General features: G+C 42.3%; 1 protein-coding gene across 1 annotated transcript; it reads right to left on the reverse strand.

Moving 5' to 3' along the window:
* Window positions 1-4,153: 4,153 nt before the first annotated feature.
* On the reverse strand, window positions 4,154-11,460 carry LOC310927658 (kidney mitochondrial carrier protein 1). The gene is made up of 9 exons (XM_083890020.1): window positions 11,253-11,460; window positions 10,976-11,123; window positions 9,736-9,830; window positions 9,408-9,493; window positions 8,482-8,577; window positions 8,235-8,359; window positions 7,725-7,848; window positions 6,265-6,345; window positions 4,154-5,804 (listed from the first exon to the last, which is right to left on the reverse strand). Exons 1-9 carry the CDS (start codon window positions 11,314-11,316, stop codon window positions 5,763-5,765), a joined length of 861 nt encoding a protein of 286 aa, XP_083746146.1. The 5' UTR covers window positions 11,317-11,460; the 3' UTR covers window positions 4,154-5,762.
* Window positions 11,461-12,248: the final 788 nt, after the last annotated feature.

Consider the following 12,248-nt stretch of genomic DNA (forward strand, 5'->3'; position numbering starts at 1 on the left):
ATGACTCTTCCGTTGACGACACTCTCTGACCAATCAGTGGCCGGCAATCTGTCGAGGTCACATTTAGTATCAGGTAAGCTAGCTTGGAACCTCGCCAGAGTAGGTACTAAAAAAAAAATTACCCGGTACTATCGCTAATGCTATAGCAGAGCCATGCTACAAGTGTATAGTGGGAAAAGTGCCATAAGTCAGCTCCACACGACTCTCTCTAGCTGCTTTTCCATCACGGTACAGTCCGGTTTGGTACAGTACGGTATGTTTGGAACGTTAAAGCCCTCGGTCAGGCTTCCGTTTCGACCGAGAACAGTACCTTTTGCTTGGAAGGCAGGGTGTGCGCGACGTAGCGTTAGCGGTAACGAACAACGACGTTGAACGGTACACAACAGACAATGGAGGACGTTGTTGTTGTTTGTTTTCGGTCGCCCAATCAGCTGACTGTCGTGAGTCTAGCTCCACCCATTACCGTACCGTATGAAGGGTACCGAAAAAAATGGAAAACGCAAAAAAACATGTACCGTACCAAACCGAGCCATCTGTGGATCGCGTGTCTCCGGAAGACGTTTCTCGTGCTGCACAAAAGACGGCGAATCGTTTAATGTCGAGACAGACGCAGGCGACAGCAAACGCTGTGCTGGTGAAACGAGACGGCTGCAAACAGGTTGGAGACCGACTGAAAACACAAAGTGCCCACATTCGTCTTCATGCAACATCAGCGCCATGATCAAAAACGATTCGGTTGAGTCTCCCTTTAATGGAACCACCATCGCGCAGCATTAGCGGCGGATCATCCCTGTGATCCCGTCTCCCTCGGGAGCCGGCGCTTCTTTTCCTACGGTGACAAATGTAGGTCAGGCCGTGGTGTGATTTAGTGGTTGTTTGTTTGGATGAGGAGTTTTAGCGGTGATGCATCGTCGGGCTCCGGCTCTTGAGCGCGTTTAAGCGGTGTGAGCGACAGCAACTGGAGGCTACTTTTCTCAAAGTGCCTCTCATTAAGGATGATAGACAGACAGGGTGAGGGTGCTACACCACAGCAATGGGGGGAAGCATCACGTGCAGAGTCAAAGTATCCAAAGGATGTTTAAAATGAGGTGAAATGAGTCGATTCATTCTTAGAGTAACATGCATGTGCCCTAAAAACACATAAATCTGACATCATTTTATTTTGTTGCCATAACCACAAAAACACTAGATTTTGTTGGGCAAGAAGGGTGGATGTGTGTAAATAAGCCTCCACCCTTTTCGTTTACCATTGAGAATTAAATGGCATCATCATAACGTGCGCGCAGGATTTATCACCTCTCCTTGTTCGAAAGCCTTACTTTGTCAGCTTGTTATTCTCAGACCCAGACCCAGCTGCACGATTCATCAAAAAAAAAATATTTACTACAGGCACAATTTCAAATTGCAGAGGGCTGCATTATTTTCTCTCTCTCTCTCTCTCTATCCAGGAGAAGACAGTTTCCTAAACTAAGGTATTTTGATGTTATGCAGAATCTGTGGCTGGTAAACAATACGTTTCCAGGAGAGGAAAACCAATTCATTTCACTCAGAACTAAACACACAAGCATCATTAAAAAAAGGAAAACTGTCCTCAGCCCATAACTCAATGACAATACAAAGCAACAAGAAACGGCAACTGAGGCCTATGATCTTGTTTTCCTCTTTGTCAGCACAAGTCCCATTTACAAAAAAAACGGTCTAACAGAGTAGGATAGATTTGTCTCCTTGTCTACATTTCCATCCGCTCGTCCATTTATCCATTAATTCTCCCGTGCGTCGCAATGTTTTCCTCTGAGAAACGGCTGAAAGAACAAAAAAAAAAAAAAGGACGAGAGAGAAAGGAGCAGGGTGTTTGGAGCCTCGCACAAAAGCCCTCTCACTCTGATCCCTGGAACACAACAGAGCGGGGGCCGAGCCTCCTTGCACCCTCGGGGCAAGTCAGCAAATAATACCCATAATGCAGCATGTCCGTGACTGCTGGAATCCCCCGTGGCCACGCTGGTCCAGAGGACTGTGCCAGGGACGTGATGCCAGGCGGCAGGAGGCGACAACAAAGCCAGCGTCGAGATGCCAAATCCTGGCACAAGCCACACATTATTCTTATTCCCCCCCGTTTGTTTTCTCTCGCCTTACGGACAGTGAGGGATGCGTTTGCGGCCCAACTTGACGCAGACGCCAGCTGGTGCTGCAAAGTCAGGTCCACGTGTAACTGTACTGCTGAGACCAGCATTCAGAACCCTGGTCTAGAAGAGGCTGCTGTGCAAAGGGCCCATAACGTCTCATTTCAGATGGAATCAGCTTGTTAATACCAACACTAATTAAGTACAGCAATAAGGACATAACACTACAGTAATACTGTAGCAATAGCATGTTCATTCGAATCACTACAGGTCGTCAGGTCATGACGAAAGTTATAGGTTAAAGGTGCATTCTGTAATAAATCTAAAGCAACTGGCCATAAAATCCTCTTAATATGTCACAGAGACTCAGGAATAATGTTCATATAACAAACTGAACTCACCAACAACAACAGTACAGACAAAATATTTGCATGAAAAAATATATTTTGCAGACTGCAAATCATGTTTATGTTTTGAAATCATGTTTTGGTAATGTGGCGCCACCTACCGCCACTGCAGTCAGAAGAGTCTCAGCTGCCGAGCAACCACGGGTTGCCAGTTACGTCAGAAAAAGAAAGCTAAAAGACCTTGGTATTTTGAATTTGAATGTAGTAACCATTTTTGGCCACATTCTTACATATGGCACCTTTAAAATTCAAATACCCTTACATCAGAGATGTCAAAATAGTTTTAGTTCAGGGGTCACATACAGCACAATTTGATCTCAAGTGGGTCGGACCAGTTAAATAATAGCGTAATAACCTATATTCAACTAATTCTTACATTTAATTGAGTATCTTTTTAGAAAACAACCTGAGAGTCACAGTCCCTTGGGCCGGATTGAATCCTTTGGTGGGCCAGTTACTGCCCCGTGGGCCGTATGTTTTTGGGGGTCACTTAAAATGTCCTTATTTTTTAAGGAAAATCACTTTTTTTCAATGAATATAACATTAAATTAATCAGAAATACACTATACATTGTTAATGTGGTAAACGAGTATTCTAGCTGCAAACTGGCTGGTTTTTAATGGAATATGTACATAGGTGTATAGAGGCCCATTTCCAGCAACCATCTCTCCAGTGTTCTAATGGTACATTGTGTTTGCTAATCGCGTTAGAAGGCTATTGGGTTAGATTAGAAAACCCTTGTGCAATGATGTTAGCACAGCTGAAAACAGTTTTGCTGGCGCTTTGACGAAAGAAAAAATCATTATTTCTAATGTTGTCAATGTCTTGACTATATTTTCTATTCATTTTTCAACTCTTCTGATGAATAAAAGTGCGACTTTTAATGGAAAACACAAACTTTTGAACAGTATAGTACAAAATGCTTCCATGTGAGGCACAATGGAGGATGAATTCCAACATAATTAAGTGGAAATTATCCATTTTCACAGGAAGGCGGTACACACTGAAAGTGATTAGATTAACCGATATCATACATGGTGTCATTTAAACAAAAAATAAGGTGGTATAATACCATATTATCATCTCTGTCCTGTAAAATGATTGCCATATTATTACCACAGCGTTGTTGGTGAACTGCAGAGTTATAACGCTCGTCACAACACTAACATGCCAGTGCAACACGGTGGCTTTAAGATTAGAGACAACAGCAGTTCCCATACAAGTCCCACAACAACACTTCTAAAATAAAAGGCGGCACAAACACGAAACAGGAGATGCAGAGTTCACTTCTGCTCTCCCTCGAGCTCCTATCAGCGCCTCAGAACAGGCTCTGATCAGGGGAAACTGGGAATTTACAAGAGAAATAAAAGAGCAATTACATCTTAGATCTGTGTGAATAATTCATGAGCCATTGTTTGCTGCATGAACACACGTGTGTGTGTGTTTGAAAGAAAAAGGCACAAACAACACAACTGTGCTAGATTCATGGCCTCGAGTCGAGGACTGGGAATTAAAGGGAAGATTCAAAAGCTCAAGCTCAAGTGTTTGAACGGGGGCGAGCTCTGGCGAGAAGCTCAACAGCACCACACTGTGGCCGAAACAAAGCACGTCAGTCGCCGAGAGAGATACCGGTGTGGGTTCACAGTTTTATTTCAAATATACAGCAGCGTTTACATTAAGCACAAATGTATGATAAAGGTATATTGGCACATTCTGTAACAGCCAGCCAACATTTACATTCTTCAACAGCAAAAGCTCAAATACACGCAAACAGTGAGAAGCTACCACGAATGGAGTAAACTGGGGATTATGTGCAGTGAATTTAGTGCCCGATAAACAAAGCTCGTTCCGGTGGTTTTAAATCCACAGGGTGGGGTTTGGACGCAGGAAGCAGCATGTGTGAATATTAAGATTTTACAGCAAAGAATATGAGAGACCCAGAAGACGCCCGTGTGTCCGCCCTTCAGTTACCAGAGGTTATATTTACCGTTTTGACTCCGCTGGCATGACGGACACTTGGGCACATTCTGGCCTGGTCTGAGCAGTGGCGTTCAGACCGCTTATGTAACAGGGATTTATTACAGTACACAGTTATGTATCCTTGGCTTTTTTCTTCTTCTTTTTTTTAACTCTGTAAATACTCCATAATGAGTCATTTAACTTTTTCCACACTCACACACATACACGCCCGCCCTTATCTCAATCTAGAAATATAGGTATATATAAAAAAAAAGATCCCCATCCAAGTTTGTTGACTCATGCACACACAACATTTTCACCCTGGTCGCCCACAAACAAACTGTGCCATTTCAACTTTTATGCAAACCACGAGAAATGTGTACATTTTCAACAGAAAATACTTTTTTATATATAAATGTAAAACGAGGAGATAATATTACAGCAATATCGTTTTATGCCCAAAGTAATATCCAGGAAATAGCTGACATAAGTGCTGTATGATATGATAGAGGAGTTAAAAGTGATCCTCCCTCATACGGCAACGGGATTTTACATAATTACCAAACTATAACTTGTAAATGACTAAATAAATAAGATGCTACAACCATAATAACTTCCCTATAGCAGAATTATCATATTAAATATTTAAAGTAAATCTTTTTGGAGCTAAACAAGGTGCTTTTTGTGTCTAAACCTAATCAGGAAATGGTTATTACCAGTGTTATAAAAGGCAGAATGATCAGATTTGTATGCATATTTCAGTTCATACACACATATCCGTGGTTTGCAGAGTTGTACAGTGGCCACACATGATCCTAAAGACTGGGTTGGACACTTTTCAAAAAAAAAAAGGGGAATGACCTCCGTCATTTGCAGTTGCCGCCTTGACATTCGGGGGTCAGCCTGTACCACAAACTAAGGCACTTTCAGAACAGCCGTGATTGAAATCCACACCCGCCTGTGACTCATGCTTGCACACGCACATCATCTCAAGTCAATTAGCTGACACGGACATGAGCGGCCGAGATCAAATTTAAACGAGTGGTTAAGCCTAATGTAGTGTTTGGATGAGCTAAAACAACACATGAACATTTGTGTCATAAGACCCGTCCACATTTGGCACCGGCTTGGCCCACACAGGGGTCATGGGTCAACATGAACCCCCCTCCCCCGTCAGCGGTTCCCATAAAGAAACCATCCACATCCAGCCATTACTGATTTTGGTCCTCTGAGCTCGCGTTGTGAGCACGTGCTCATCTGCGCTCGACTCTGCCGCTCACACGCTGATCTTCTTCAGTTGTTCGTAAGTGAGGAAGAACTGGGAGCGGAGTAAAGGAACACAGACGACGGAAGAATGCGAGGCAAACTGGAAGATTCTGTCCTTTTCTGAAGTTCAACTCAAAGTGTCCCTTGTTTCTGGAATAAGTCAATAATCTCATTACATTTCTCAGGCCTGGGTGGATCATGAGGAGTATGTGCTTCCCCCCACCCCTGCTAAAATCATCTTTAATCAGATCTTTTTGAGCAGAAAAGACTTTCATACAGCTCACTCTCACCTTTCCTCCCCTCACAGTAGGCCCCAGTTACCTCGAAGTTGCATAACACGGTTATAAGCCCGCATTAAACTACAGCTCACAACTGCTCAAGCGTGGCTTGGAAAACAGAAATGACTACTTTCCCCCCCCCCGCCCCACTCATTTCTTCAGCCCAGAAGTATATTACATAACATGGATCATGTGCAAACAGACTGGTGCACTAATTGGATGGTTTAAGGATACAATGATGTTCCACGGTCCCAGGCGGAGCCAGTTGGGAAAGAAACCCTTGTAGAGGGCCATGAAGCCTTCAGAGCGCCATGTCTGAAAAGTAAACAAATGTGTTGAAAAACACACTTTCTCTGATCATTGTCCCAACTGGACGATTTTTAAATTGTAAAATTGCTACGTGATATTAAACATTAATGCATTAAACACACAGTAATTCAATAACAATAAAGATTGCCAGATAAGTGTCTCCTATATCATTATAACAAACATCAAATGTATATAATTGATACAATGGTTATTCACTTGTTGTTTTCCATCTATAAAGAGTTTAAAACCTGACCTTTTATTGTGGTAAACATTGATATTGACCGATCTAAAACCGTTTGTTTTGGTCACATCGCCCTGCTGCCAAGGTTGTTACACAATGTTTTGAAATCAAATTCAATGCTTTAAGACATTAAAAGCCAGAACTAATTCAATCACAGTCATTGAATTAGTATTTCCTGTTTTTGTCTAACCGTTTTATTTCATTGCACAAGCACAAAACAACCAAAATTTTGACTTTTTGTCATTTCCCATACATTCACACTAGGACTGAAAGATTTTATATAAAAATGTAATTGTGTTTATTCTGACATGATTCGCCTTATAAAACAAAAAGGTAATTTTTAGCTTTTAAATTGTTTTTTTAAAAGTTATTCTTTTTCTTTCCATTACAAAAACGAATTAAATGACATGATAATTAAATTTTCAGCCCTGATTTACACTTAACTGATAAGTTTGATATAGGCTGCTTGCGCCGAGAAGTGGCAGATAAGTCAGCTGGAGCTGAAACAATTACAATTACTAAATTTTGCTAAGCGATTAATCGGTTTGAAGCTTTTTTTCATGATTAAAAACAAGATTTCGGATTGTTTTAGCTTCTTAATTGTGAATAATTTCCTTGTTTCTTTGCTCCACATAACAAAGAAATCATCAAAACGGCGTCATTTTGGTTTGTGGACAAAAACAAGACATTCGAGAACATCGTCATTTTCAGGTTTGACAAACACTGATCAACGTTTTTTAACGTTTTCTGACATTTTATGGACCAAACTATTACGTAAATAATTGTTAGTTGCAGCTCTAAAGTCAGCTGTGTCAGTGTGTGTGTGTGTGAGAGAGAGAGATGCAGGGAGAAGAATGAACATAACATTTTGTGTTTTTAAATCTCGTTTGGGGGAAAAAAGACAGAATCAATTTGTAACTGTCAGAAAGAAAATATTTTGTCGCACTCCAAAGATTTTTGGTCACACTCTGGAGCCCCGTGTGCGTTTGTAATTATAAGAGTTTAATATTGAAAACGGGTTGTCTGCTTTCAACATCAGAACAGTCGCTTCACAGATGAACATCGGGAACATTCAGAAACAACGTTTAATTGCATAATTAAATCAGATTTGAGTTTTCTGCTGTCATGGGGTTTTTCGACTGACCTGCAGTAAACAGTCCACTGTTCCCTGGTACAGAGCTCCTCCTCTCTGGTTCATCATACGCGTCCGAACTACATCAACTGGGTTTGAGGCCAGAGCTCCGGCCAGACCGCACACGAAACTGGACCTGAAGACAACACGGCACACACTCGCTTTAGAGCCTCACTGTGTCGTTAAGAGTCAATGTAAGTGGAGCTGTTAAAATTGCAGAAGTAACCTAATAAACACAGTGCTAACTATGCTGCCTATCATTTGCTCAAATACCTTAAGGTTCTCTGCTGCTAACACTGATTTTGAATGGAAAGAACCATTAATGTTAGCCAAGTACATTAAGTGCTCATCTTTTCTAACTGAATTGAGACATTCAGACATTCTAAGAAACAACACAACGACAACAAACCAATTCTCAAGGATAACCCTGGAAAATTAAACATTGCCCTCTCAAACCCGTATTTACCACAGACAAGGTCACGTGAGAGAGCGTGAGCAGAACAGGTTACTCGGTAAACTTACAAGAAGTGCGTGTACACAGTGTCCCCCATGTAACCCGACAGGATCAGATGCTTTTTAGTGATGTCGTAAACCGGTAGCTCCACTCCCACAACGATGGCTGCTCGCTGTGCTGTCAGAGAGACACCCTGAAGGTTGTAAAAACAATTGCAGCAAAAACGGTTAGGGTTAGTGTGTTTTATACCCTAATCCCCTGAACACCAGGGGCATGAGTCAAAACTATCAAAACCATGTGTCACGCTCTCAGCACCTTCCACAGCCCTCTTGTCCCCTCCTGTTGGTAGATGTTGATAAAGTTGCCCATCATACTGCCTTGAATGACGCTTCCCTGAGCCTGCATGCGAATCTAGGCGAGACGAGACAAACGTAATGTCCATAAAACTTAAACATGGGAATATGAAAGCATGCAAAGCCAGTGCAGAACTTACAAGTGGGGGCATGTTTTTACCCAATCCCTGTGTGTGTACTGCAGCAGAAAAACAAGTTAATACAGATTCTTTTTTGGCAAGCTCACTCAGTGTCCTGAAGCAGTTTCAATTCCCCTGCTTCCAGGAATCCTGCCACACAGCACTCTCAATTAAAATGGCTGCCGCTTACAGATTGGCCTTGAGAAGTCATCCGTCTCAGTGCTAACTTGGCAGGTACAGCGAGCACACGTGAGATAATTAAAAAAAAAAAAAACACTTTTGTTTATGTTTTAACCCACAACTATTTATATGTTTTATACACACTGTGTGTCTCACAGGGTGTGTCAATCAAAGGTCAAGCAAATAACGGCGTGTGTGCGCACAAAATCAACCACTAGTGCCGTTTACAGAACACTATGTAAAGCTTTTCAAACTTAGCTCTATAAATAATCCCCAAGTGGGGTCATGATAACAGAGGGGCCTTTGGCTCCACTGGGCAGCTGACCAAAATACCACTGTTACACTCCTTGGAAGTGAAAAACTTTATTCCTTAGTACAGCTCTGCGGGTAATTAGAGCTGTGTATATGACAGGAGAACAAGTTTATAAAAAAAACAAGACTGCCATGTTTTTCAGGTGTGACATTTTTTTGCACACCTCAGCGCAGTGAATCTGTCAGGCCTGCTCCACTGCTTTCAACTGCAGCTTCATCAGGACAAAAAAAACAACAACAACGTCTAACACAGTCCTTCAGTGTGCAAAAACGCTACCTTCAGCACATCAGTAGGGTTGGCGATGGAGGAAGAGACGACACCAGAGAGGACGCCGCACATCACATTCGTCAGCAATGTCTCATCTAAAAGAGGAGGGTGGGGGGAGGAGGAGGAGGAAGACTGCAACTGTGAACAAGCAGCATTTGATGCCACGCTCCAAACAGACAATTCAATCTTATAATAGTGTCTTAGAGGAGCACAAAACTGTGTGAATGAATAAAAAAACAGACACGTGTATCTAGGTCGCACAAATATAGGTGTGACATTAGAGGGGAATGTGCATAGGTTTGTGTGCGTCTGTGTGCATGTGCAAACAGGGACTCACCCTCTGGCCTGTCAACCAGTAACCTCTTTAAACTCTGGTATGTGCCGATTTTGATGGTCCCATAGGAGGCCTGGCGCAGTATAGCAGGAGAGATCCTGTAAAAACACAAACAAATGATCCTCCTCTTTTTTTTTTACTTTTGTAATTGTCAGCATTCCCTATTCTTAAAGCCATGATCTATCAAATAAAAACCTCTTCAGAAAATCAGTACGTGCCGATTCCGACAACATTGTGTGTCATCTTAATCAGAGCAAATATGAATTATCATCATCCAATCATAGGTCCCATGATTTACGAGGATCAGACAAAAGCACTGTTCATTTTACAAGTTGAAATTCCCAAGCATGTCAGGGAACCACGGTGACCTTTGCCACAATCAAACACTTTTTATTTCCAAGTGATTATGCAAACAAACTTAAGGGTTCTGTAGTCCTGAAGGTTTTTAACTGCGCATTGACGCTGTTTTAGCTCCACTTCACTGGCTGCTTTTAGTTTTAGAAGATTTAACTTTTAGAGCTTTTTTTCTTACAATTTCCAATCTTGTTGCACATTACACCCCAGCTCTGAGGGCATCAGAACAAAGACCATCGATGACCAAACCCATACACGTTTTAAGACCCGCAGAGACCATTCTTTGCAGACTTGTTTGTTTTTATACTTACCTGTCAAGAGCTGAGGGACAGTGTGAAGTTCCCCCTCATGGGGTGTCATTTAAGTATGTGTTTAGCCATCTATCCCTTGCCCCTGCGCTGTATGGGCCCTGTTGATCCTTATAAGAAGGAGCTGAAGAATTGTTGATTCTAATTGGTTTATGACAACTGGACATAGTATGTGTTCTTATTCCCCTTGCTGTAGTAGTTTTATGTACGAGTGCACAGCACTTTGTGAATTTTATCTGTGAAAAGTGCTACATAAATGAACTGTATTTACTAATTATTCATTTTAGACAACGTAGCACCTTTACCGTGGGTGAAATGTGTGTAAATTATAAATAGGAGGTGATAAATGACTATGTCTTTATATCCAAAAGTGAGATGAGAATACAGAAGGGATGGGGGGAAACGAGGTGGGACTGTGGCTGGTGCAATAAAGGAAGTGGAAGAAAAAAACAAGGAAGTGCATCCAATCTTTTAAAGACGTGCAAAGCATAGGATAATGCAATATTAGGTCACTATATGTGCATTCAATGGACATTCGAGAGGGAGTAACGTGAAACATGACATAAATCCAGTGTACTGACCCTGAATACAGAGCTCGCAGCCCCTCCTCTCTTACTATCCGGACTATAGCATGCAGCATGCCTCTGTAACGGATCTCTCTGTATTTGATGTCGCCCACTTGGCCTTGGACTTGAAGGCGCGTCTTGGCCAGGTCGATGGGGAAAGTACCTGCCACACAAAGAAACACACAAAATTCCCGTCTATTACGACTGTAATTCACACGCAAGCTGTTAGCTCAACCGCCGCCGGTGGCGGTGGCCTCCACCATCCACGCCGCTTCCATGCATCACCACCCACCGCATTCCGCCGTCATAGAAGCTAGCCCGCCGAAAACAAAGGGCTTCCAGTCGACGTTAGACATCTTCTACAGCCGTCAGTGCCGAGTCACGGGATAAGGAGAAAGTACCGGGGAAACCGGCGAGTAGTTTTTTTTATCGACACAAAGCCTGAAAACAGTTCTTTAAGCAGCAGCTGCAGCGTGAAGCAGCAGCACACAGACACAGAACCTCCGTGTCCCTCCTCCTGCCGCCGGGTCTTAGAAGAAGCCCCGCCCCCTTCACTCCACTGGCCACACTGTCTTCCATCGCTCCGCCCACTGTCTGTTGCTAAGCAACTGAGCCAGACAGGACGAGAAGACCGGGGAAGCGCATGTTGTTAAGAGGAAAGTTAAATAGTATTTTCTTTTTTTTGGATTGGCAAATTTAATTTAATGACAAAAATAATACATAAGCATGGTCATTTTTCACCACAGACATGTTGAGTTCACATAAAGGCCACATAAGAATTTGTTTGGAAACACAAATTAAAAAAGAAAGCCAGAATTCTGACTTTAATCTCAGAAGTCTGCCGTTTATCCTAATCCTCTTCCATATATGATGTAAAGCACATGTGTCAAACTCAAGGCCCGGGGGCCAGATGTTGCCCGCCATGTCATTTTAAGTGGCCCGCGAGTAGTGATTAATTGGTCTTAAATATTAATAAATATTGGTCTTAATATGTGTTAAAATAGGTCTATGCTGTTTTAAGGCGTGTGTTGACCATTTCCCACAATGCATGGCGATTGCGTTACCCGCAAAGTGACGGCCACTAGACTCTTCTTCAGGAGAGTAGCTTATCTATGCTGTTAGTATCTGTGTAACTGAAAAATCTACTACTACTGTACTGATAACTGTACTGATAACACTGACACTGGCTCAGCTCATTGGGTTTTATTTCACACCTGTGCTTTACCCACCATCACCTGTCATAAAGTTGGCTGTGAACTGTATCTGAACTTAATTGTTCCTGTATTTG

Source organism: Microchirus variegatus (genome assembly GCF_963457635.1).
Source record: "Microchirus variegatus genome assembly, chromosome: 5".
NCBI classification, from domain to species: domain Eukaryota; kingdom Metazoa; phylum Chordata; class Actinopteri; order Pleuronectiformes; family Soleidae; genus Microchirus; species Microchirus variegatus.

Coding starts and splice junctions, on each gene's coding strand:
- LOC310927658 (XM_083890020.1), bottom strand. CDS start 11,316: ATGTCTAACGTCGACTGGAAGCCCTTTGTTTTCGGCGGGCTAGCTTCT. Junction 8,360..8,481: donor GGACAAGAGGGCTGTGGAAG/GTGCTGAGAGCG, acceptor TACAACCTTCAG/GGTGTCTCTCTGACAGCACA. Junction 5,805..6,264: donor TGGGACCGTGGAACATCATT/GTATCCTTAAAC, acceptor CTCCGCTCCCAG/TTCTTCCTCACTTACGAACA.